This window comes from Betta splendens, chromosome 7 (assembly GCF_900634795.4).
Source record: "Betta splendens chromosome 7, fBetSpl5.4, whole genome shotgun sequence".
Lineage (NCBI taxonomy): Eukaryota > Metazoa > Chordata > Actinopteri > Anabantiformes > Osphronemidae > Betta > Betta splendens.
In genome coordinates, this window is record NC_040887.2 from 5,791,085 (window position 1) to 5,815,502 (window position 24,418).

At 42.9% G+C, this 24,418-nt stretch overlaps 1 protein-coding gene and 1 long non-coding RNA gene across 8 annotated transcripts; one reads left to right on the top strand and one right to left on the bottom strand.

The window, feature by feature from the left end:
• Window positions 1-1,213: 1,213 nt before the first annotated feature.
• Window positions 1,214-8,473, bottom strand: spsb1 (splA/ryanodine receptor domain and SOCS box containing 1). Of its 3 annotated transcripts, none has more exons than XM_029155196.3 (3): window positions 8,237-8,473; window positions 4,284-5,241; window positions 1,214-2,727 (listed from the first exon to the last, which is right to left on the bottom strand). In XM_029155196.3, the coding sequence occupies exons 2-3, from the start codon at window positions 4,975-4,977 to the stop codon at window positions 2,600-2,602; spliced, it is 822 nt and encodes a 273-aa protein (XP_029011029.1). In that variant the 5' UTR covers window positions 4,978-5,241; window positions 8,237-8,473; the 3' UTR covers window positions 1,214-2,599. The 3 variants fall into 3 exon arrangements, with proteins under 3 accessions (XP_029011029.1, XP_029011032.1, XP_029011030.1); XM_029155199.3 differs by lacking the exon at window positions 8,237-8,473 and adding an exon at window positions 7,950-8,088; XM_029155197.3 differs by lacking the exon at window positions 8,237-8,473 and adding an exon at window positions 7,769-7,908.
• LOC114858244 (uncharacterized) lies at window positions 7,999-24,092 on the top strand. Of its 5 annotated transcripts, none has more exons than XR_003786347.3 (6): window positions 7,999-8,136; window positions 8,673-8,768; window positions 12,601-12,743; window positions 16,514-16,634; window positions 20,062-20,311; window positions 23,301-24,092. It is a non-coding gene; the product is annotated as an uncharacterized LOC114858244 (long non-coding RNA). The 5 variants fall into 5 exon arrangements; XR_008695112.1 differs by having other exon boundaries at window positions 12,604-12,743; XR_008695113.1 differs by lacking the exon at window positions 12,601-12,743 and adding an exon at window positions 19,034-19,135.
• Window positions 24,093-24,418: the final 326 nt, after the last annotated feature.

The following is a 24,418-nucleotide window of genomic DNA, read 5'->3' on the forward strand; positions in this document are numbered from 1 at the left end:
TACTCGTCCACTTACTGCACAACTGTACACAAACATTTAAAAAAACCAAACTTTTCATGCAACTCAATCATTATTTGTCAGGAGAGGGATGAAGTGTCTTGTTTTTTATGTCTGTACATTATGATCAACAAATGTTCTGCAAGCACTGTCACATGCCACAGTGGTGCATTTTGATGCGTGTGCTTATCTCAAACCAGTTATGTAATACCTTTGAATTCTTGAGGTTATTGCACTTGTCATCAAGTACTTTCCAACTTATGATTCCCACACTGCACGGCAACCATACTTTTTTAAGAACAGACAAAAACCTAAATTTTAACTGAAGACAAACTATGGCAACCTCTTCACTACGCCGTAATGAAAATAAAACTTTATGCTGTGCAGTGATCTGAAAGTTTGACTATAACGTTGTTGCTGCACCGGAGGCACAGAGGAATCACCTTCACGCCTCTGTCTTGATTTTAACCAAAGAGCAACTTTCCTTCCTTCCAAATGTTTGTATTTAGAAAGTCTGAAGCCTTTAGCAGAATGTATTTTTAATTTTCTCATCATGAGTCAAATGCTTTCTGTATTATTTTTATATAATTACAGCGATTTATGAAATGTCCAAAAGCACTGCAAATGTTCTTTTTTCGTACTTCTCTGAATACAGTGCTGAGCTTGTCATTTGTGACCATAAACATAGAACCTGATCCTGTTTCGGTCAGTGATTGAGGACTGGTGCAGTGCTGCGATTGAGGCTCTTTATGGTTCTCATTTATGAAAATCATTCAAACACTTCACTCGATTAAACTGCGCGTTTAGAGCGGTGTGTCGTGAACCATAGCATTCACATGCATGTTCTAAAAGGTCCACAACCCTGGATCAAGACAAGACCAGCTCTCCTTACTTTAGGCAGCGATTGAAAACATCATTAACGTGTGGTGTGTCTTAATATACCCTTTAAATTGCAAATCATCTGTGGATCACATGCAAATGGACTGCCTAACCCTATGTAAACTACAGTTGGTGACACTCAGCTGGCTGGGTCGATCAACTGCAAGGACACTACACAAGAAAATTAAATAGAACATTAATATTATGACAATTAATAGAGTCCTGGTGTTTATATTATAAAAAGATGACGTTGACCCATGTTAGAATGTAAGAATTTCAGCATCTAAATCAACTTCTGACAGCTTGAGACATCTATAATAAATACCACACAATATACTAATTATTTGAAATAATCTTTAATAGATACTTAAACAAATCTACAACAAAGAATACAAATAAAATTGAAGTTGCAGGCAAGGAAAAGTAAGGTGTGGTACAGTGTGTCCATATCCATCGCTGCTGAAAAAGAACTACCTCTGCACATTTAAAAATACTAAAGTTGACAAGTCCATGATATGGCATTTGACATGTTGGCATTTTTTTTATTACATTTGTGCAGCACTTTGTGGATTGTCTCTTTCAGTCTTTATTTTTCTGAGGTTGGTGGATTTAGGCACAGCGTTTACCTACGTAGTCCGTTACCTAAACCCTCTTCCTTTGTTTGTTATGAAACAAATATTACATTGATAGTTCTCAGCTATGTGCCAATGACAGCCCGGATCAGCACACTTTTGATCCTAACCAACAACCCCGGAGTAGCCATTTCACAAATGAATTTCCACTCTGTGGTTTAACATGTGCAAACCTGTGAAATGAGCCAGAGACACTGGTCGAATTCAAATCAAAACGAGCAAAGTGCGCTGTTGGGCTTTGAAAGCATGTGGCTGAAAACTATGAAACTACAAAAAAAGTGAAGAAAAATCCTGCAGATGCATGCTACAAGTAATCACAGTGACATTAACCTCTTTAAAAAGCTCTGCTGATGTTAGATGCCTGATGGAAAGTTATGGGCCACTTCCATAGCGCAGAGAAACCTGAGAGTGCAGTGAGGGCTATGAGCTGCTCTCAGTGCTTTCATCCACACTGTACTACAGATTCACCATGGAGTAGTCAGCATCTCCATTCTGTGTTGTGTTAATAGCATTTTAATTCATTATCCATTTAAAAATGCATTTCATAAAAGCCGTAAGTATTTTATGTTATAATTCGTAACTTGAGGGAATGTACAAGTTGATGTGTATGTGCTGCCACCTTTTGGTCAGATATGGGTAGTGCCTTCTAAGTCCACAATCCCCCACAATAATATAATTTTGTTTGAGCACAACAGCATTTAAATTTAAAAGGCTACAAAACAGAAATTCAGCACACTGGAGGCTGGAAGTCACCGAAGAGGTACTGACCACAAATGCCATATCAACGTACAAACTGGAGGAGTTACAGCTACAAAGTGACTGACAGGGCACCGCCTGGATCAGCATGTGCATAGTGTTCAGTGATTCCTGATTTTACAAAAGTTAAAGAACACAAATGCAAGGAGTCATAAAAACAGGATAAGAAACAGAATAAGTCTATAGCTACTGATGCAGAAGTGAAACAGCTCAGTCATCCATGAGGCTGAGTGAGTCCTGGAGGTTTAAGCAATGCTGTCAAACGGGTTCAACCCAGAAAGGATCCCAGAGAAACATGGAAGAGATGAGGGTGTGCGTTGTGACTTTCCGCATTGCTATTGGTAGAGAAGGTAGTTCTTCAGAGAAGCTGGCAGAGGCAGTCTGTGGATTTCACTCAGACGGTCTCTTCCTAATGCCACCCTCACCGAACGCCTACACAGGTCCATCAGAGAGAGGGGTTCAGCTGGAGGGAGACAAGAAAAGGTGGGAGGCGTGAGGAACATCATGCTGGACCATTAAGAAATATCTAAAAACTCATTTGTGTTTAATTTCATGTGCAAATAAAAATACAGTTTATGACCGTTCAGGTGCACCAGTGTCAGGCTCAACCCTCAACAAAAGCTGAGTGAGATGAGGGGGTCTAAAAATACATCCATGGTATTTATGTGGCAGCCCTTCCTCTGTTACAGAGGGCAGTGCAGGACGGACAGCAGAGGGAGCCCAGGTGAGCGGACATCCAGTTCATCAGAACAAACATTTCAACCCCTTCCAAAAGTTGTATTTTATCAGCGCCTCCCTGACACATGCACACAATTACCCAGATATCAGCCATTTCCTCTTGAAGCAAGCTTGTCTACACATGCAGACGTCAGTCGCATGGACGAGACGTTCAAGGTCGGCAGCATACACGTCATCTGCACTAATGACACATTCAAATATGCCAAAACACCATCAGGTCATAAAAACACAGGTGATCACCTGACTGACGGATTCGACTTATTACAGCATTATAATGACCTAACCCCTGAGTTTAGGTTTTATTAGTTATAGATAGTAACATTTTAGCATCTTAAGGTGGGCATCACAGTTTGGTCGTCTACATCAATACAACTGTTCTTACTTTTTTTCCTTTTAAACTTTTTGACTTTAAACAAAACCATTTTCAAGCGCTTCGCTTCAAAAATAAAACACTTTCTGCACTATAGAACAGCTGACATCACATTTGTAGCCCTATAAAAAGTCCTGATTCCTGATTCAAACAAGATTAACCAACTACAGTTAACATTAATGTACAAGATAAGGGACTCGCACACAAACAGCATGTGATTAACTGTAAACCAGACTGTGTGTCCATCACCCCCTCTATTGCTTTTCTAGGAATCTGAGCTGAACATAAAAAGCTAACAGCACCAGGGACATGTGGGTAGTACAACATGTTTTGATAAGCACATATGTTTCCTCATTGAAAGCTCATGACCCCTTTCATCATGGAACGGTTGGGGAATAATCTAATCATCTTACTGGGAGGAAAACAAGCTTGTTTTGTACATTACCATTCGCAACCATGGGACATTTTAACGTGATAACAGCAGGGCCACAGACTGATTTACAAAGTTGATGTTTATGACAAAATCCAGAGCACGGCAGTAGGAGTGTTTTCAGTCTAGAAACCAACATCAAGACAGTCATGTTGTGATTATAGGATATAGTTAAATATTAATTTGTACAGAATCTGGACTGCAGGGCAATAATACAAGCATGTCATGCTATCACATGGTATACTGCTTTATACAACAGCCAGAGGGTCAGCCTTCAAGAAAGCCAGACAGTGGTTTTACTCTACAGCAACACTAAATGCAGTTTTATGCCCTCCTTAGGCAGCATGACGAACTATTAGCGGTCACACCTTTGTTTATTGCATCAATTAATGCTGGTGTTTGTTATAAAAAGAGTTTCACATGAGACATCAGGGATGACAACATGGCAGAAACCAAGACAGACTTTAAAAGTTGTACTTACGGTCAAGTCCATTTATGTACCGGATTCGTATTTCACAGTGTCCCCACACGGCACTCACCACCGGGTACAGCTTTCTGCCCTTAAGTCCTCTGAAAGCCACGCCTAGATAATGTCCATCCACTATGTAACCCAGCGTCCCCTCATCCATGTCCAAGACCACTAGGAGGGAGTCTGGTATTATGAAGGTGTCGTCCGGCTCGAGGAAGGCGGGGTACGTCTTTCCTGCGTGGTTCTTGCCATCGTGGTAGAGTTTACTCCTGCACAGGTCCCAGCCCCAGGACTCCGCGTTGCTTCCTACCAAAGCGGTGTAGCCCACCGAGTGCAGCGGGGCGTCGCTCGTGGCCACTCCAACAACAGCGTGCGTGCCCCTCTGCCGCATGGCCCAGTTGATCTCCCACACGTGCAGTCCCCGCGTGTAGCCCACGCGACCCCGGATGGCGTCCGTGCTCTGCGCCACGGGGTGCCTGTGGAACACCAGCTTGTTGTCGTCTTTGACAAAGATGTTTAGGGATCGATCGTCGTTATTCCACGAATTCTGAACCTGGACGTCCAGGTTGGCGGGTGGCATGTCCAGCAGCAGGTCCAGTCGGGACGGCTTGGTGTGACTGAGGGCCTGTAGCTCCAGCTTCAGGGGGCTGAACGCAGGATCCCGCATATCAATGGTTTTAATGCCACCTGGGACTTTTTGCCCCATGCTCCAGGTGGTTAAAGCAGCTCCTTCCGCCTCCTCCTCCCCCCACCCCCCCTTTAGACACCAATGAGGGGAGTTTTCAGACCTACACCCTTTTCGCCACTGCACTTCTGCAAAGCAGGTTTGTGCTTTTGTGACACTAGGTGTAGTCGAGTCGAGGTCAGATGAGGTGCTGAGTGAAGTCTACCTGAGGCGATACCAAAACCCCCACAATTATTCAACAATCCTTTTAGCCTCGAGTGTGTGTGGAACAGATATTGGAGACTCCTACAAAATAAAATGACAGAAAACAGACAGATATCAGTGTGTCATAATAAAATATGAACCAAGTATGAACCAAGACTTTGTTCAACATGTAAAATAAGACCCTGACCTACAATACACATCACGTCGTTAGGTAGAAAGGCCTTTTACCATTTTACCACTCTGCTAATTTTATTATTGGAGTCTACTGGGAGCTGCTCTGATTTTTTTTGACGAATAATGTAGTAGGGCCTTATACAGTACATGTGGGCGTGGTGTGCACTCCGTAACCTTGATTTTCTCACTACATAAAATGTCAAGTCAGCCAAGACAGACAAGACCAACAAGTTTCCACCACTCAGTCAAATGCTTTTGCCAGGAGAGAAAAAAAAAAAAAAAAAAAATTATATATGATGTATCATATGTATATATGATATATATGATGTGTATATATATGATGAACGAGGAGTTAAAACTTATACTGGCGTATTTGAAAATATCTGCATGTTTCATATCTAAATATGAAACCAACAAAGAACTGACAATTTAAACTGCAATTAGATACAACACATTCAAGCTGTATGATAAGAATCTGACATAAGCCAATAGGGATGTAAGGTGACAAACGAAGATGAATGAATGACATTTTTTCCTGCATGAAGGTACAAACGTCATGAAACATCAGAATTACGAACCCATTTATTTTCCACATTTGTTGTAATTGTTTGTAAAAGGCAGGACATCAAATTTAAAAATTTGATATACTATGTAACACTGTGTTCACAGCTTTAATATTACTGCCAATTGTCTATTTCAAGGCTTGCAATAGGATTACATGGGTGTCTAGCCTCAAAACAACAGGAAAAGCTTAAAGCAAAACAGTCAAAAGAACGGGTAATTGAAGTCATGAAATGTGATCACACATTACACACAGCATTTGACAAGACACAAACATTTCCTCTCTTTACTGAACAATCCCATTAAAGAGAGCAATGGCGTTAATTAGACAGAGTAAACTAGGTTCCTGAAGGAGAAAACCCCACAGTCCTATTTATAAAATAAACAGAGGTGTGCTGCAAAACTACCTTGACATACTATACAGTGGAGAGAGCATCTGGCCCTGGACAGATAGTCACTGCTGAGAACACATTCCCAAGATTATCAAAGCATTGTACAAGATAATGTGTCTGCAAGCTGAGGCTTAAAGAAGCTGAATGATACAAGGGCCCTGAGCATCAAAGTAACTATTACAGAATCTGCCTTTTGAATGGAGACATTCAGAGCCCAGACCTCAGAACTCTGCTAGATGTCATGCAGGTCTAAGCTTAGAGATATACAGCATATTTAGATGTGGTTATGGCTGAGAGAGGCGGTTAAACCAGTTAATAAAACACTTACCACTATACACTAGGCTTAATGGGCCTTTAAAGGCATCACAAGCGTTTCAGAAAAGTAGACATTTCTTTACGGTAAAAATATTTACTGCGATTACCCACCCACTGTAAATAAAGGATCAACTTTGCGAGCACAAGTGTGTCCACTGCAGCTCTTTGGTGTTCATATCGTAGACTGTGCTGCACTAGAGAGCTAGAGAGCATTGTGTAATGTGGAAAACTGTGCTGCTGGGAAGGCCACTCTAATTGAATTGTAGACAAGAGTTCATTGAGAAGTACTTTGGCTCTTTTTCTAATGCAAGTAAACAACCATTTAAATGGGTCATGTCTCCTCAGTGATAGGAAAACAGGAGGGAAGAAAAAGCAAGCAGCGGGTGGCCAACATCTGAAAGTAAACAATGGCTTTTTCAATGCCTGTCCAGTATTCAGGGACGGCGAAACATGTTAATTTGCACACGCTTGGAGCCAGAAGGGCCACCTTACGACACGAACAAATCAAAACCAACAGGACAATAATAAAAAAGTCCTCCCACATTTACCTTAGACTTGAAAAGCAAACATAGCGGTTAGTGGTATAAAAGGTGGCTTGTGGAGGATATATTTGGGCCGGGATCCTGGTCTGGCCTGGGCCGGGCCGGCTGGGGGTTCCTGGGCCCCTGGGTTGCTTTAGAACTGATTTAAATGCATGAGGAAGGGCTTGTTGGATTTGCTGAGCCAAGTAAACACTTGTCTCTATCCTAAGGCCCGACCTACGTGATTTTTCAAGCCCTAACCTGTTTGTTGACCTCCTGAGTGCATAAAGACAAAAGTTTACTAAAGACAAAGTCACTCATTGAATGGATACTTTCAAGAGCTTGTCTTGTAATTAAATTAAAACTGAGATGAGGGTCGTTTGTTTAAAAAAACAACTAATCTCATCAGAAGGGTTTTGGTGTTGCAGGTTTTAGCCTGGGCTGCATGAATGCAGGAACACAATGGTAGGAACACCTTAATAAAGACTCACAAGCCAACTACAACCTGCCCCCACATGAGAATAAAGTTGAATCATCGCCTCCACAGAACAGGTTTTACAAGACGGTGAAGTTACCGTAACAGTTATTTAAGTTAAACCTACAACCTCGTGTTTAAGCTATATGAACGTAAAAAGGGTAAGTAACCTGATAAAGTGGCCCAGAGTAACGTAGGCCAGTTAGTCCCTGTTAGCAGCGGAGAAGCCGCCTAGTCTTCAAAAAGCCTCTCGTGGGCCGAGAAGCCGTGTGCACGAGGAATGACCGCGAACCGGAGCAGCGCGTGACTCAACCGTTAAAACCGTTTGCGTGCAGCATTGTCTGCGTTTACCTGGCGTTCGGACGTTACACAACCGAGGCGTCGCGAGCCGTCGGCGTTAGCATGAATAGCAACACAACATGGCTCGTGGTAACGAAAGCGAGGACAAACCAGAACTCCGCGTCCCGTCGGAGCCGCAGGTTCGGGGCAGCGCCGAGCCTCCTGCGCGTGTTGGTTCGGTGCTCAGTGTAACGCGAAGGTAACTATTGTAAAGAGGAGCCCGCGAGCCGAAAGCAACGGCAGCTACACACACAAACAACAGGAGGCGGCGACGAGGCAAGAGCGCAGCGCAAACGAACCTTGCTAAGTTGTGAGGCGGCGGAGCTCGCGGAGTGGACGAAACCCGCTAAGGCTGTGGAGTTTGCGCCTCCGCCATCGTAGTTGTCTGCGTCCTCGTCGTCTTATCTTTTAGCATTTGAGGCTGGACATGAATTAGGTGTAATAATGATGGCTGCTCTTAACATCTCTCGCGTCACGTGGTAAAGTGCTCCCAGCTGCTACGATGGATTAGCACCTCCCTACCGACGGCTGCAGCTAGCACAGTTGCTAATGCAGTTCTCCAGCTTTATATGGGTTTAACTTCACTAGTAATAGCCCCCAGATATACAATAATGCGCACATACTGCTCGTGCAATTACTTTCATTCATTCATTTATTTTTTTACATACTTATTTTTGTGTCTTGCTTTTATTACTACCCGCATTTCATATAACATATAAATGTTTGAACTTTTAGGTCAGAGACAAGCTGCTGTGCAGTGTAAACCTACAGCAGCTCCGCCAGTAACACGTTGTCTTTGAATGAGCGACCTGAGCTGCAGACGCTTGTGAGGTAGGATACACATTAACTGCACTGAGGGCAGACAGCAACGTATTGTAAGGTTATAAGAACTTCCTTTAGCACGATATGCCCTGCTTGGGATAGTCTCCTATATACTCAGCAAAAACAAAAATATGCAACAGACTATATTTAAACTGCTGTGTAATTGTTTCTACCAAGAATGTGTCATCAGTTCAAGAAGAAGGGATTATTCCACTGCAGGCTGTCCTAAGGGAGTACATGTGATGTGGGGTGGAGAAAGGGTTCCTAATTGATGATTCACACTCCAGTCAGTTCAGATACAACACACAAAACCAAGTTCAGCAAGAGCATGAGTTTACTGAATGCACCAATGGATCAATATTATACACACACACACACACACACACACACACACACACACACTGTGCTGTTCAACCTGACTGTCAGGCCATTGAGTCTCCTGACCCGGTTTAAAATAAGCAGAGAGTAACGAGTGAGTGAAGATCTTCAGCATCAGGCACTCACTCCGTTAGAATCATAGTGTGCTGAGTGACACGCAGAGCCCCTGGGCAATGTCAGCGGTGGTGACTGATGGGCAGTTTGGACTCATAAGGATGATGCATTGTGACCTTCATGTATCGGACATCTACTGCAGTCACATCTAATCTTTCAAACTAAAGTCTTTAGTAACAGGAGCTTCTTTACTATAAATAGATCAATAAAAAATAATAGAAGCAAACACATGACCATTATCAACCCCTATTAGGTTTAATTATCGATGACAGACATGGAGGATTATTAAATCTTCATAGAATTTCCTCTAACTCTGCCTCACATACACATGCACCAAATATTACCCCTTATGTGAAACAAAAGGACACTGTTGCCATCTAGTGGTGTTTCTATTGTAGATAAGTCCTGCCCCGCAGTTAGAGCACTACTCAGTGTGCACAAAAACTATTTCATTCATTCATTCATTCATCACAAAGTAACATTTACCTTCTTGCAAAAATTATACAATACATGTTGGACATCTTTGCACATTAACCCTGAGTGTATGAATGAGTGTTTTGTTCTCTTCACTCTTAATTTAGCATTCTTGCATATTTTAACATTTGGCATCCAATTTCTTCGTGACAAGGACTGGAATTAATAGGACAATCTAAAATGACCTTATTTGTCCACAGTGGCGAAACGGCTGAAGGTAATTCAGCTCATTTTACATCCTTGGTGGGGGAACATAGCTCCCTGACTTGAATTACTGTCCCCTCAGCTCGTCTCCCAGTCAAAATCCCATTTTCCCATTCAGTGATGGTGCAATGTGCTGAGCTTGGTGATATCTCAGGGCTCCTCCACAGTGGAGGAGGGGAGCACAGACATGCTTACTGCCTCCCTTTTAGAAACCATCATTTCAGCAGGATCGATAGTACATCCCACTCGCGACTAGCAGATTGCATTGTGTGTGTGTGTGTGTGTGTGTGTGTGTGTGTGTGTGTGTGTGTGTGTGTGTGTGTGTGTGTGTGTGTGTGTGTGTGTGTGTGTGTGTGTGTGTGTGTGCGTGTGCGTGTGTGTGTGTGTGTGTGTGCGTGTGCGTTGGGGGGGGTTGGATAGCAGCAGTGAGGAAAGTCCGAGCAGCCAAGGTGAATGATTGCATGCTGCGTCAGTTACTCTGCTCTTGCCTTGTTCTGAGATGCATTTTCTGAAGATGACCAGTGGGTGGATGCTGTCCTCAAGTGGTGCCTGTAACTGCATGCAACACACTGACAGAGCTTGTGATCTAGTTCACCTGCCAGGTACTTCATGTTCAGAGCCTCGGTCCCGACCCACAAACATGTCTTGAGTTTAGAAAAGATCTGCAGCCGATGGAGCTTTTTAAAAAAATCATCCTACATCTTCTATTGGCGGTTCAGCACTTAAATAGATTTGTTCTGTAGATAACAAGGCACGTTTTAGTGGATGACTTGCAATACAGGACATTGTGCTGTATGTTGAAGAATGTTGGTGAAAAAAACATTTGACATAATTCTTCTATTTTTATCATAGTTATTCATAGAAATCAAGATACTATTTTTATGGTGACAAACACAATCTACTTATTCTTATTTACTTCAGCTCTGTGTATTGATATGTTATTCCATTTATTTCTAAAATTACCACAATATTTGGAAAATTAGAACATTATATTTTTATTAGTCTATGCACTTTAAACACAAATATTTCTGTAAACAAACTGCAATGGAAATGTGACAGATCGTGTTTATTGCTCACTCTTTTAACCGTGTCTTTATACACTCACTAGTTCAGGCTACGGGTGGTATGGGTATCAGTACGGAGAGGTGCACCACTGCGGGACAGGAGGCTGTGGATGGGACAGGATATGTGGTGCAGTACGAGCATCCCCTCTGCTTAGATCGCTACTCATTTGTCAAGTCGCCTGCAGACTTGAATGGTGCATTGCTGCTAAAACACAGAGGCAATCAGCAGTGCAATAGCACACCTCCGAGAAAGGGTCCCAGGTGGACGAGGGCTTTTTTGGGTGTTCCGCAGATTAAGGGGTATTTTTTCACTGAAAAGATGCTCAGCATGTGCCAGAGAGATAATGCAGAGTGGTGTAGTCCATTCAGTGTTATTATTATTACCACAGTATAATTTAAAGTTCATCAAGAAGAATGTTGTATTTGTTCTACAAACAGTTTGCTGTCAAATGTGTATTGAGGAGCCTGAACCACAGCATCTTGTTCATCACTATTAGTTCATCTTGCTCAGACTCTCTCCTTGCATACTACGTGGACTCGTGGAGTGAGGTCACATCATTGATGGTGGCCTGGTTCTGCTGCTTGGCATTGCTGCAGACAGACAAACAGGCCCCCAAGCTCCTCCTATAGATCCGAGCCAGAGACACAGGCAGGAGGTGCCTGGCTCATCTGTAAACCGTAGGCCATCCTCAGCTCGCGAGGCACATCAGACAGGGTTCCAGGAGATGAGCCGGCCGCTCTCATCCATCACACACCATTGGCAGATGGTTGATACAGGCTATCACATAGTCAGATCATCTGGCTGCTTCCATTAGGCAAGTGTGTGTGGTATTCATCCAGAATACAGTACAAACAAAAAATAATGCAATATTAAAATATTTATCAAAAAGAATAATTACAATACACTACAGGATCAATGAATATATTTATAATAAATAATTCTATACCAGACCTCTGGTAGAGAATTGCAATTGAAATTTAAAGTTTAGTTAAATAATTTATACAAAAGAGAATGTGAGGCCAACATGACACTAAAAAGTCTAAAATAGGATTCCAAGACTTAAAATAACTATTTTACCTAAAATATGATGCTGTTTCCATAAATGTATTATTTCTAAACTTAGCATTAAAGATTAAATAATACACATTGTCTTTGACTATTAAAATAATAATTCAGTATAGATTACATTTAAACGTTCTTCATAAAACTAAGTGAGACCATGGTCTTCATTGGATGTTTCACTGCCAGATACCATATTTTTTTTATATGTTTTATTCATTAATTCCAGTTGCAATTAAGCTCTCAACAAAACGTATTTACTACAGTTAAAACATTTTAAGATCATTAGTATGTTTAAATTGTATAGGAAAGATCTTTTTTCTTTGACTCAACACATACTGGTGGAAATCATGACTATAGCACAACATACAGTGTGTGTATCAGTGCGTATTAATCAAACCGGTAATCATTTGTTTGAACAACATTTGTTAATGTACTATAAATTACACACGTTTTTTAAATTATAATGTATATGACCTCCATGTATTCTACATTCAATTATGAGAATGCGTTTGCTGCTCCTGTTCATGTCTCCTTCAATCTGCAGCAGATTTTGCAGAGCTTCTGGCTTCTCTGTGATGATGGTGCCAGGAATCATTGTGGAGCTGGTGCGGCTGAAACGCTTCAGGCACATACAGACAACAGGACAGTCTGAAGGAGCCTATGGGTTGTCTACCTCCGTCCCCGTGTGTGAGAAACCTGTTTTTTGACAGTAACAAATAGTGATAGTGAATGTAGGCCAGGAGTCAGCACACATCTCCAGACGACACTAATTGTCGTGGAGGATTTGCAGCAAACCTCCAAGAACATAGAATGCAGAACTCAATACAGCAGGGAAAAATACCATATAACAAGTAGCTCACAATTTCTGCAAATGAAAATAGAGCTTGAGTAGAGAAGAGTTTGGTACTTTATCAGTCATTAATTATTTTTTCTATTAAACAAGAAAGGGGGCCTTATTATCACAGAAGCATTAAAGTCAGTAAAAAGAGTGAAGTGATATGTGGATGTTGCTTTCGTGAGCTTTATTTTTTTGTTCTTGCTTTAAATTTTTTTAGTGTAACCTCTGCTTTCATAATTTTATTCAAAGTAAAGAAGTGCAATTTATCTATAAAGCCCATAATTAATTGCTATAATAAGCTGCTTTACAGCTTAATGGTGATTTACAGGCTACTGCCACAGATAAGATAGTTGAAGTCAACAGAAGTGGTTCCAGGCCTTCTGCCCCATTTCTCTCAAGTTATCTTAAATATATTGATACTGAAAGGAAACATGACAAGAAGAAACTTAATTATTTATATTACAGTGTTTATATTAAAGCATTACATTCAAATGCAATTTGAATGTTATAGACCAACTGAGGCTGATAAAGATTTCCCGGCTGCAATGTGCCTCCGTTAAAGCTGATCTGTGCTATGCTGCACCAGCGCTGCAGAGAGCAGACTGGCTGCTACTGACACTGTACAGCTGACAGAGTCGCTGCTCATTCACCACTAAAGAGCTGCATGCTTTCAGAAGTTCGGATTCCCAGGATAATGTCAAATAATGTCATGATACCATTTCTCATACTGAGGAAGAAAGCCATGACAGTTCCATGAGAAACCATGAGTTTTAGAACAGGAAGTCTAATGATTCCTTCAAACCAAGACTTCCTTGTAAATTAATTACTGCCTCTAATCAAACTGTTCCACTTTGTGTGCTCACAGTCAGTCTTATACAAATACATTTGACCTGTTTTGTCACTGACTGTGTGTCTTTTTCACTCCACTTGGCCTTGGGAGGAATCTGCTCAGCTTTACAAAATGAGGTCAGCAAAGAAGCATTGGCGCAGTGAAACACCTCACACCCCTACAAAGCCAGCATGGCATCATTCAGGCTTTATGCCAGACTGACTGAAGTGAGCACAGAGAAAGGTTTTTTCGTGAAGGCAATTTATTGCTAGCTAGCCTCAACTGCCTCCGATCTAAATCTATTTTTCATCAGTAGTGGCAGGTTTCCCCTGGGTTTGTACCTTATAACTACCTAATCACTTATGTGCACTGAATTCCTTTTCTTACATCTTGTCATTGTACAAACACCTCCAGTCAGGCTGCACGCCCAAAAAAGACGGAAAACCTTCACAGCACAGACTTTAGTACAGTTTCAAAGATCAGTCACTCATCAGTCAAGGCAATTTTCTTCCTATGCTGAGGACCACTGAGAATTAGTCTGAATTGATGTGTAAACCAAGCATGCTGCTGAGCTTGTGAATCAATGTGTCTATTATCTTTTCTGGACAGATCAATGGAGCCAAGGAATGGGCTGTGAATGGCAAAAAAGACATGTAAACTCACCATCCCAAATCCTTTGACTCCACTTCATTATCTGTTTGACTTTTTATACTTGACAGATAATCTTTTCCCCTTCAGCTGAACAGTGTGTTGGTTTGTTGCAGATCTTATAAGTCAACAATGAAATCTAGGTATGACACCGAGTGCATAAATCACCTTTTTATTTATGTCCCACCACCTGCAAAAACACTAATAGTGAGGCAGTTTTCTCAGACCCTAATGTGACTCATTTACATGACTGAGAGCTGTGTATGTCCACATTCAGTGAACTGCGCAGATGGCTCTACTCCAAATCTCTATGCTCATATGATCTATGAGCCCATACACACATTTACATATTCTGCCCTTGGCTGGGAGAATGAAGAGACAGAGGAGATGAGGTGACAGTAGCCAGGTAAAGCATAGCAAGGTAATTTAATAGGACAAGTAAAAAGGCCCCTCCTCATAGCTTATTCATCACAGGGGATGCCATTACTGAGAATGGCAGGGGCTGTGTGAGAGACATGCTGGTCGGCGGGGTAAGGGGGGGGGGGCATTTTCCCTGGTGTACGGAGGAGATGCTGCAAGTCTTGACAGACTGATGAAGCAGTACTGCATGCAGATACAAGCATGGAAGGCTGTAGCGCTCTCAGCTGATAAATTACAGATTTACGATGCATGTGTATGATTTGCTCTGACTGATTCGGAAAGCCGTGCTTGATTATGGGTTTGCTGATTTAGCAACCTGCCCCAGTGCTGGCTTGCCTTTAATGGCATATGTACAAGTTAATTAGGGGGAAAGGAATTAATTAACATATAAGCTGTAAAATGCTTTAACAGATAAACGTACGCTTAGATTTTATGGATGCAGGTATAATATGAGATGCGTGCAGCTCCTGATTTTACACCACGGTACAACGGATCACCGGGTTCGACTGTGCGCCCGGGCAAAATTGTAAAAAAAAAGAAAAAAAGAACAGTGGTTTTCTCCTGCAGTGAGGAGCAGAGAGCGCTGCACTGCTGCAGAGAACAGCCAAGATGCTGATGCCTCAAAGACACAGAATTTATAATGGAGCCACCATTATCCATACAAAGCCATCACTGAAAGCTCAGCGTACCACCAAGTGATGTAAAGACATTGCAGAAGGAGAAGTTCAAGCTTATTGGCCGACTAAATGATGAACGACCTCACTCTCAGCGCTGGGCAAGCCGCAAAAGACAAATTTGTTTGGTCAAGATATTTCTATATTTTAGCGCACTGCAGAATGGCACCAGTAGAGCAATGCATGTTGGGTAATGAAAGGGCAGGTAATACAAAGTGCAGATTAAGGATGTTTTTCTCAGAGGGTCTGTACTCGCGAGAAAAGTGAAAGTTTGTGCGGGTTTTGAGATGGCAGCTCTTCGAATGTAAGATTTTCTCACCGATTGTGTCTTTATTGCTCATTTGTCACAATGTGTGGTGACAGAGTGTGAAATAATCCTGGGCTTTGCTTTGTATTTTGAGCCTTTTTAAACTACTAGGTTGAAATGTTAGATGCAACTGATGTTTAAAAATATATAAATTAATCTGCATTCATTTAAAATAATAATAACAATAAAAGGTGAATAGGCAAAAGGCATTACTTTACATGAATTACATGAACATTTGAATTAAGTGGCCTTAAAACATATTTGTGCCATTCAAACCTTCCTGTTATTTTAAAGGAAATTAGATGTCAGAGTATTTATTCCTCACTGAAGTATATGCAAACTAATTTCACAAAGCAGATTTTGCTGTAGTGTGAATATGAATAAAGGCGATGGAGGTGCATGGAGGGGGTCTCTCTTGTGAGGAGTCCTTTACACTGACCATTCCCTTGGGGGTTAGGAGGGGGTTTGCTGAGGAGGACAGGGAGGAGAGGAGGGCGGACTGAGGATGTGGACACACACTGACCCTGGAGGTTGCGTTCCCCTTTAAAAGTCCCATCCCACTCAGATGCGCAGAGCTCATGCAGGATCGGCTGCGGCAGTGGGGGAACACTGCTGAGCTGTGCAGTTTATGCTGGCAGCAAGCGTGCAAAGAAGAGGAGGGGGAGCCAGTGCGTACAGGAGGAGGAGTGAGGGAGGGAGGGAGAGAGAGAGAGAGAGTACAAACAATGTCATTCTGTTCAGGAGGCAGTGCTGCAGTCAACTTTGTCGCGCCATGAAAGCACATCACCACCAAGAGCCCCAGAGTGCAGAGAAGTTTTCCTCCTCGCCTCCGCGTGTGATGCAGTCCGAGACTCAGACGAAGGTATGCCTCTGTTTCCTCTCTGCTCTCATTTTGCATGTACGTTGTCTCTTTATGTGTCTACCTCTTCGCAGAGGATAGTGTACTTCTGATATTAGGCTTACGGGACGTGATATGTGCGCGTCATGTAAACGCTGGTGGTGTTGAAGCTCCCGGCTGCTTCTGTCCCCTCTGCACCAGTAAGAACCAGACAGCAGCCACCCGGCAGCCAGTCAGTTAGCAGTCAAGCTCCACTGCTCCCTCATCCATGTTTAACACATGGTACAGGCTGGAAATAGCAGCCGGCGTGTCAGATAGCGGCTCTTTGACACAAGGACGAAAAAACTAACCTGGGGTTCCCTCCAGTGGAGGAGACTTATCTGCTGACTTAGCTTTTAGGTGAGTCTGCTTTTTAACGGTGGCCGTGGGTTTCTACTTAGCAGCATATGTTAGTGGTGAATATCATGCCGGAGACTGGTAGGAGTAATGCACTGTCAGTGGTCCTGTAAGAGCTGGAGTGGGGGAACGAGAGAGAGGCTACGGTGGCCTGCATGGGACAGAGGAGCTGTGGTGCACTCATGAAGTTGAGCTATAGCTACTGGGGCCTTTCTGCCATCGTATGAGTAGATTCCAGACAGGGCAGAACGCAGCTTCTTTACGTGAGGTCAGGGGAGAGTGGCACAAAGCGTGAGCCAGCAAGAATATTCTAGGCATGGCGTGAATTCAGATAAGATTCATGTTTGTGGAAAAACAGCAGAACTGTCTCTATTACGTCATGACAGCTCTATATGCATCCCCTATTGTCTCAGTAATATTTGCTCACAAAGGTTTCTACTTTTGTGGTTAAATACTTAATTGCATATCTACAGTCAACGCAGGGCCTTTTGGAAGACCACGAAAAAATAGTGTATGAGATGTGAAAGTGAGATCATCTCCAATCTGCAACCAGGGAGGGAAGTCTGAGTTCAGCGAGTTGCTTCCGCTTGGATGTGAACTGTCAGCACTGAGTTCACGTCAGGTAACTGTGCTCAGACCTTGAAGGAGGCGGCTCTGCGTCGTCAGCTGGCTCTTTGTGAGGCAGACGTCCAGAGCGTGTCTCTGGCCTTAGGCTTTCTCCGCGCTGCAGACAGACGGCAGCGCGGCCACACAGCGATGACGGACCGAACTACAGGTCCGCGCCACATCCGGCGCCTGACATCATCTGCAAACATCTGCAGCTCTCCTGCTCACACTTTCACTGAGGGTGGGTGCTGCACTGCCAGCAAAGGAAATTGCCGCACTCACCTGATGTTCCTTGCACCTCACTCCTGCCCTCCCCCACCTCCTACTCTCTTTCCTCGTATTCCCTCCTCCCTCCTTGTCTCCAATTTCTCTACTGTAGTCTCTCTCAAAGGTACAGTTGCCCAGCACAGCCTCACCGGCATGCTTTGCACCTCTGTGATTCTGCACAACCCCCCCACCCCCACCCCTCCTCCTTTCTCCTCCTCTCACCCCCTCTTCTCTGCTGAAAAAGTATGCAGCACATGCTCTCACCATCCTCCTTGAGCAATTTGCCTGAGTGAATAGAAAGAGGAGAGAAAGCGAGAGAGAGAGAGAGAGAGAGAGAGAAAAAAAAAAGCCAGAGCCCGCAAGCCAGCAGCAGAGCAGGAATCCTGCAGTGTCCTGCAGCAGCTGTGTTCCTGCAGTGCTGGCCTCCAATAGTGCACATGCACATATGCACACGCACGCGCACACACACACACACACACACACACACACACACACCAACACTATCGCTCTCTCTCGGACCATTTTTCAGTCATGTGACCCACTGGTGCTACATGTCAGCCAGAGCAGGCTGTTTTACTCTGGACTCTGCACAAAGCTGAGTTTAGTGATAGAGACCGACACATACTCACTCCCATGGAGCTCCATGGGGAGGCAATGGTGAGATTAGCCAGTTGTCCACCACCCCCCCTCTGGTGGTGCATTGTCCCGTTCCAGCACACCAGTTCCGATGATGTAATCAATGCAGCAAGCTTTGAACTTGCTGGTCTAGGGGATCCTTAACCCCCTACTGAAACACATGCAACTATCAGGCCTCAGCGGCGACGTCTGTCATCGACAGGACAATGAATAAATTACAGTATCATGTTGCAACTTAGCCATTAAAGTGCAGAAAATAATATCTTCCAAATTTCAGTCACACTCAGAAAGATACGTTATGACTGCATAAAATGTGAAAACATGTTGGGACTTTGTCAAAATGCTCATGTGCAGAGTTATATCACTGTTTAAATTACACACACTCAAAAATTACAAAATTGATTACCTTTTCTATTTGCGGTCAATGGCGAAAGACAAACCTCAAAGCACACACAGAGAAGTGCTTTGATTTCTTTCTGGGTGTAACATCAGAGTGACTTTGTTCTTTCATTGATAAGGTCATCAGTCTGTTGACAGGCTGCAGTGGGGAGCAGCGCCAGTGATGTACAGTAGTGCTTTAGAGATGCTCAGGCAGCCAGAATCAGACCATATTGTAGCAGGTAGGTTTTGCTGAGCTGGTTTCTGCTGCACTCAGAATGTGCCTAGTGATCAACTTCCACTACAGCAGTGATGAACTAGCATCCTTGCAAAAAACCCAGCCAGCATCAGAGCAGCTCTGCATAATTAGTCCTCATGGAGGGTGATTATCACGCACATCCGATACACTTTAATGTGTCAGTAACTAAACTGCATGCTGCGCACTATATATTTATAGAGAGAGATACTACATGGGTATATATATTACATATATTATCTCTTTTATATTTAAATCTGACTATAGGAATCTATAAAGGCTTTCGGTCCTTTTCAGCTTCTTCTGAAGCTGATGTGACTTAATGTGAGTTACAGTGGGAGATAGTTTCATGAATCAGCAGCCTTCTCTAACATGCTGCTGCTGCTGCTGCTGCTGGTGTGCAGTTACAGCTTCTATAAACAATTCACTCTGCTGTGTTGAGTTCTCCTGTGATCATAAGGGTATTAATGAGCAGCACAACTGTAGCTAAATTTAAGCTATTAAGTTTAGCTTTAAACAAAAAAATGGAGGCTTAGGATTAGCCAGAAAAAAAAATCAGCTCTGTGAACTGCTCACCTCCCGCTGAGCAGAGAGGGTGAAAATAGACGGGAGCCACTGCCTGCAGGCAATCTGCAAATTGGACATATCAAAGATGAAATATGGTGTTCATAATATTTGCCTATCAATTGTTATAATCCTTCACATCACATCACCTCATCTAATCTCTTCTTTTGTACAGGAATGCTCCCAATCACATCTCACAGAGAATCAATCTTAATTCAGCTCCTTCATGTGTTGGAGTGCTGGAAGTGAAAGCTGTGTATGCGAACCTATTGAAGCTGGCTGAGTCATGCTGGGTCTTTTCTGGGTTTCCCCCCTCTCTGATTCTCTGCTCCTCCCCCTCTGGTCTAGGAACAGACGCATGCACCCAGTCCGGCTGCTGGTGGCGTGTTGGAACATGCCTTGACTTGTTGTGCTGCCCTGGTAAAGCAGTGAGAAACAACCAAAGAGAGAGGGGCTAGTGGTCAACACTTTGCCTGTATGATGTGACCCACACACGGGAGAAGCAGCTATGGACAGAATCCTGCTGGTGTCAACACCGGAGAGCAGCCACAGGAGAGGAGCATGGATGGAGGAGCTCCACTGCTGACCCCCCCGCTTGGTGAGTGTCACACCAGTGTGCAAATAAAAGCCTCCGTCATAACATTACAACACATCTGTGATAGTCTAGATTCACCGTAACTGCAAAAAACTTCCAGACCATCATAACAGGACCAGTTATATGGCTGAAGTATTATAGAGAACATGTTAATTTGAAGTGTACAGCTACAGAGTTGTGCAAGCATCCAAGCAGCATCTTGAGGCTAACATGATGCCATGGTAACTATGCTAAAGGTTACTGAATGCTGAGAACTGCGATACACAGACATAGCGCCACCACTGACCCTTTAACAATTCAGCAGGGACTCGAGATCTGACCAAAGCTTGAGCCTCACATAGAAGAACAGATGGTTTCGCTACTATGTCTCCTTATTCAGAACAAGAATCAGTTTCCATGAGGAGACTCAGCAGGCCTCCTCCTTTAAAGGGTGAGGCATAATAGAATAAAAGCCTGCTTGACTTGAGACCAGTCCAGAAGCAAGTGGGTAAATACAGATAGGAAACGGGTCTGATGGGAGTTTCTGCAATCAGTCATAATAGATGGTGACAGAAGATGCTTGAGACAGGAGGTGCAAGTTACTGATTAGCGCAACAATATAAAACTCATATGGCCTCTCGAAACTCAAATACATGAATCGCTCAATGTCAGTCCCATGACAGTCATGTAGTGTCTGGTGCACTCTGATCTGTGTGTTTTATCTCTGCAAGCAGGTTGTTACTGGGGCAACTTTGTTTTCTGTGCAAACCACTGAATCATTAACACACTGCTGTTTGGCTTATGATACAGCTAACTGTATGCTGATTAACCCAAATCACTCTGCCCCAAAACGGGCTTCCAAAAACATTAAAAAAGTATTTAAATTAAATAAATTTTAAAAAGTGCGCTCATTACACAAACTGCAGAGCTTTGTTATGTGTTGACCCTCTTCTCGTGTTTCTCGGCTGTCTTTTCACTTTCAAATTACTGAATAAAGGCTAAAATGACAAAAAGCATCATCATCAGCCTGCAGCATAAACAGACTCTGCAAACTGAAATTAAAACACCTCAAACCAAAAGCAATGTACATCATAAACCTCACAAGAGGATCAGTTCCAGCTCCAGGTCCGCTATCAGTGTGCGTGTCATGTGTAGCATTTTGCACAAACATGGCTCCACGGTAAATACTAATGTCATTGTTCGCCATAAGATGATTAGGTCTGTGGAATGGAACTGGAGCAGGGAAGTCTGACTGTATGAGCCATAGCTGACACCAGAGCAACCGAGATATGCACAGCGGGCACAGACTCTGACAACAAAGAGATCCGACAAATTTAAGCAGATGATCTGGTGATGTGATAAAAACCGGAAAGTATTAGTAAAAAATGTCCTAATAAACTACTACATATATATACTAAGTGAAAACCAATTCAAGCATTCGGTTATATCATATGCACATTATGAATTTTGCGCTTTTTAAATGGATGCTGATTTGATGGTTTCATACAATCTAGTTTCTCTTCACACTGTTGCAAGTAAGACATTAATTAAAGCCTTATTTAAATGTGGACAATTGGATGCATCAGCTCAAACATGAGGTATGTGAGCCTCAGTGTAGACATCTGCCTACACTGCCCCAAAAACCAGACAACAAAAATTCAAACATGAAATATATACTTTCACATTAGAGGAAAAACAGCTCATTACTTGTTGTGACTTCACAAATAATTTACCAATATTTTACTAAAATCCAAGTAGTTCTTTAAAATTATATTATATTTATAATTTTCTATTGTGTTCCTGATGATGATTTTAGGTTTATAGCTCTATATATTAGTGTGCCAGGAAAGCTGAGCCCAGCCAGGACTGAGTGGTATTTGTGTACAGGTTTGTGAATCGAGTCACTATGTGCCGTGTAAAGCAGTGAGGCAACTAGTCATTCATTTGGCAAAGTGGCTGTTGTTTTCACAGGCATTCCTCAATCCTGTATTGGGGATTACTTCAAGCCCTGAGCAGGAAGGAATTCCTGTCATCATGTGCTCAGTGAACAAAGACACAAAGACACACGGACGCTGCCGTTTGGCAACTGAGCGTGGGCCTGAGGTGTCTCTGTGTTTGATAGCTCAGATCACTGGCTGGAAGACAGGGACAGACAAATAAATAGTTCCACCACCACATAGATAATTGTTAATAGTATCTCAATTCTTTGACATTAGATAAAGGTCAAAATGCTCCAACCACCAATCAACTGAGAAATTTCCTGTTATACAACCACAAAATGCGTCATACAATACAGCAAAAGCAGATACGGAAGTTAAAAACAGCCTCACTGTGCATCTCAACAGTAAAGATACAATAGATGGGATCAGATCAGACTTTCATCAACTGTCTCTCTCGACACCCAGCCGTCTCCTTCACAGCTCCCTCTCTCCGGTGGCTGCAGCTTGCTCTCTCTAGTATGTTTGTTGTCCTGTCAGCAAGGCAGGGTCCATGGGGAGAGGACAGTATGGAATGGTCAGCCAGCCCAAAATAGCACTGCAGAGAGCAACAGCAACTGATAGCAGGGGGACGTTAGCTGCTGTCCCTTAGGTACGTGAACACAAACACAGGGACGTGGGGATGTCATATGGCGCCCATGCGAACGGAGACGCACAAATAGATGACAGCTATATTAAACTGAGCTTTTACTTGCAAAACCATGAGTCATGGCAAATCTATTCTTAGTCCGGGGGTGTTTGTGTTTGCCAGAGTTGTGTGCACTTAGAGTGATGCTGCACAAAAGACTATCAAGAATATGTTTGAGAACAAGCTTCAGGTCACTTTGAGCAATGGAGCATACACTTACATGGTTACGTAAAGACGAGGAAGGCAGGAAGTTGTGCCCTTTTAAATCTAACCCAAAGCAGGATTCCTAGGATTTATCTCACCTTCACACGGTAATTTATCTGAGCAGATTACAGTTCATTCTGTGGACAAATTGTTACTTAAACATTATTTCCTGCTTCTCTTCTAGAGCTTCCGGCTGCTGTCATTGGACCACACTACCCCCTGGAGCTTTCAGTGAGACTGATGCCAACAGCAACCACCACCACAACACAGGAAAAATGTGAGCGTCCAAAAAAGCCAGACTCACGGGTGGAAGCGCGCAGCAAAGTCCACAGAAGGACGGATGGTGGGTCGGACGCGGCTGCTGTGGGTGTTTCTCTGGCAGTGTCTTAGCTGGTTGTTGTGAGGAGTGAGAACGAAGCAATCAGCAAGTATACTGCCGCAGAAATTCTTCGCAATAAGAGGCCCTGGGATCACGGTCAGCGCTGGGAGCAACACGGGCGCCAGGAAAAGATTCAAATCAGCAGTGACCCGCTGCTAGGTTTTCACCTGCCGACCCCGTAGAAATTAACAAGCACCGAGGAGCCAATGCAGAATTAATAGAAGATAGAGCAACTGAGAGCAAGGCCTTTGTCTTTACTGCCTCTACAGCGTTAACGTGGATCAACACCTCAAACTTCTTCAGTGTAATTCCTTATCGATGCTCTGCTGCCACCTGCTGACTGAAAACAGCCTCCCATCATGCTTTTGTTCACCAAACACTGCAGCAATTTATAATAAGTGAATTGTCTTTTTCTTACAATCGTCTATTCATTATAAAAATGTGATGTTGTTTATTATAAGTCCAGATTTGTCTTTGTCTACAAATTAAGTATTTTTAATTGGTTGTTTTACTGGTTGAATTTACCGCATCAGTTGCCACTTGAAGCTAAATAAATATAACTGTGAGGAAAGAAAATAAAAGTTATGTAAAAACTGATTTATAAGTTTGACCTGTTTGTTTTATGGGAAAATGTATTTTATGAAGCACAGTGTAAAAGAGCTACAGTATATAAACACTGTTGAGCTAATGAATGCAGACGTGCAAGAATGGCCAGGACGCCTCTGATTTCAATTTTTACTGACGCACAAACAAACACGAGGAGAATGAGTACACAACGTGACAGCCCTGAGTCACAGATTTTTTAAAATTATTATTAGCTCTTGATGTAAAACTTGTCAGTGAGGTGTCTATTTGATTATTGCAGATGTGTTTGCTGCAGGAAAAAGGCTAAACATGCCACTGCATTGCTGTAAATACAAAAA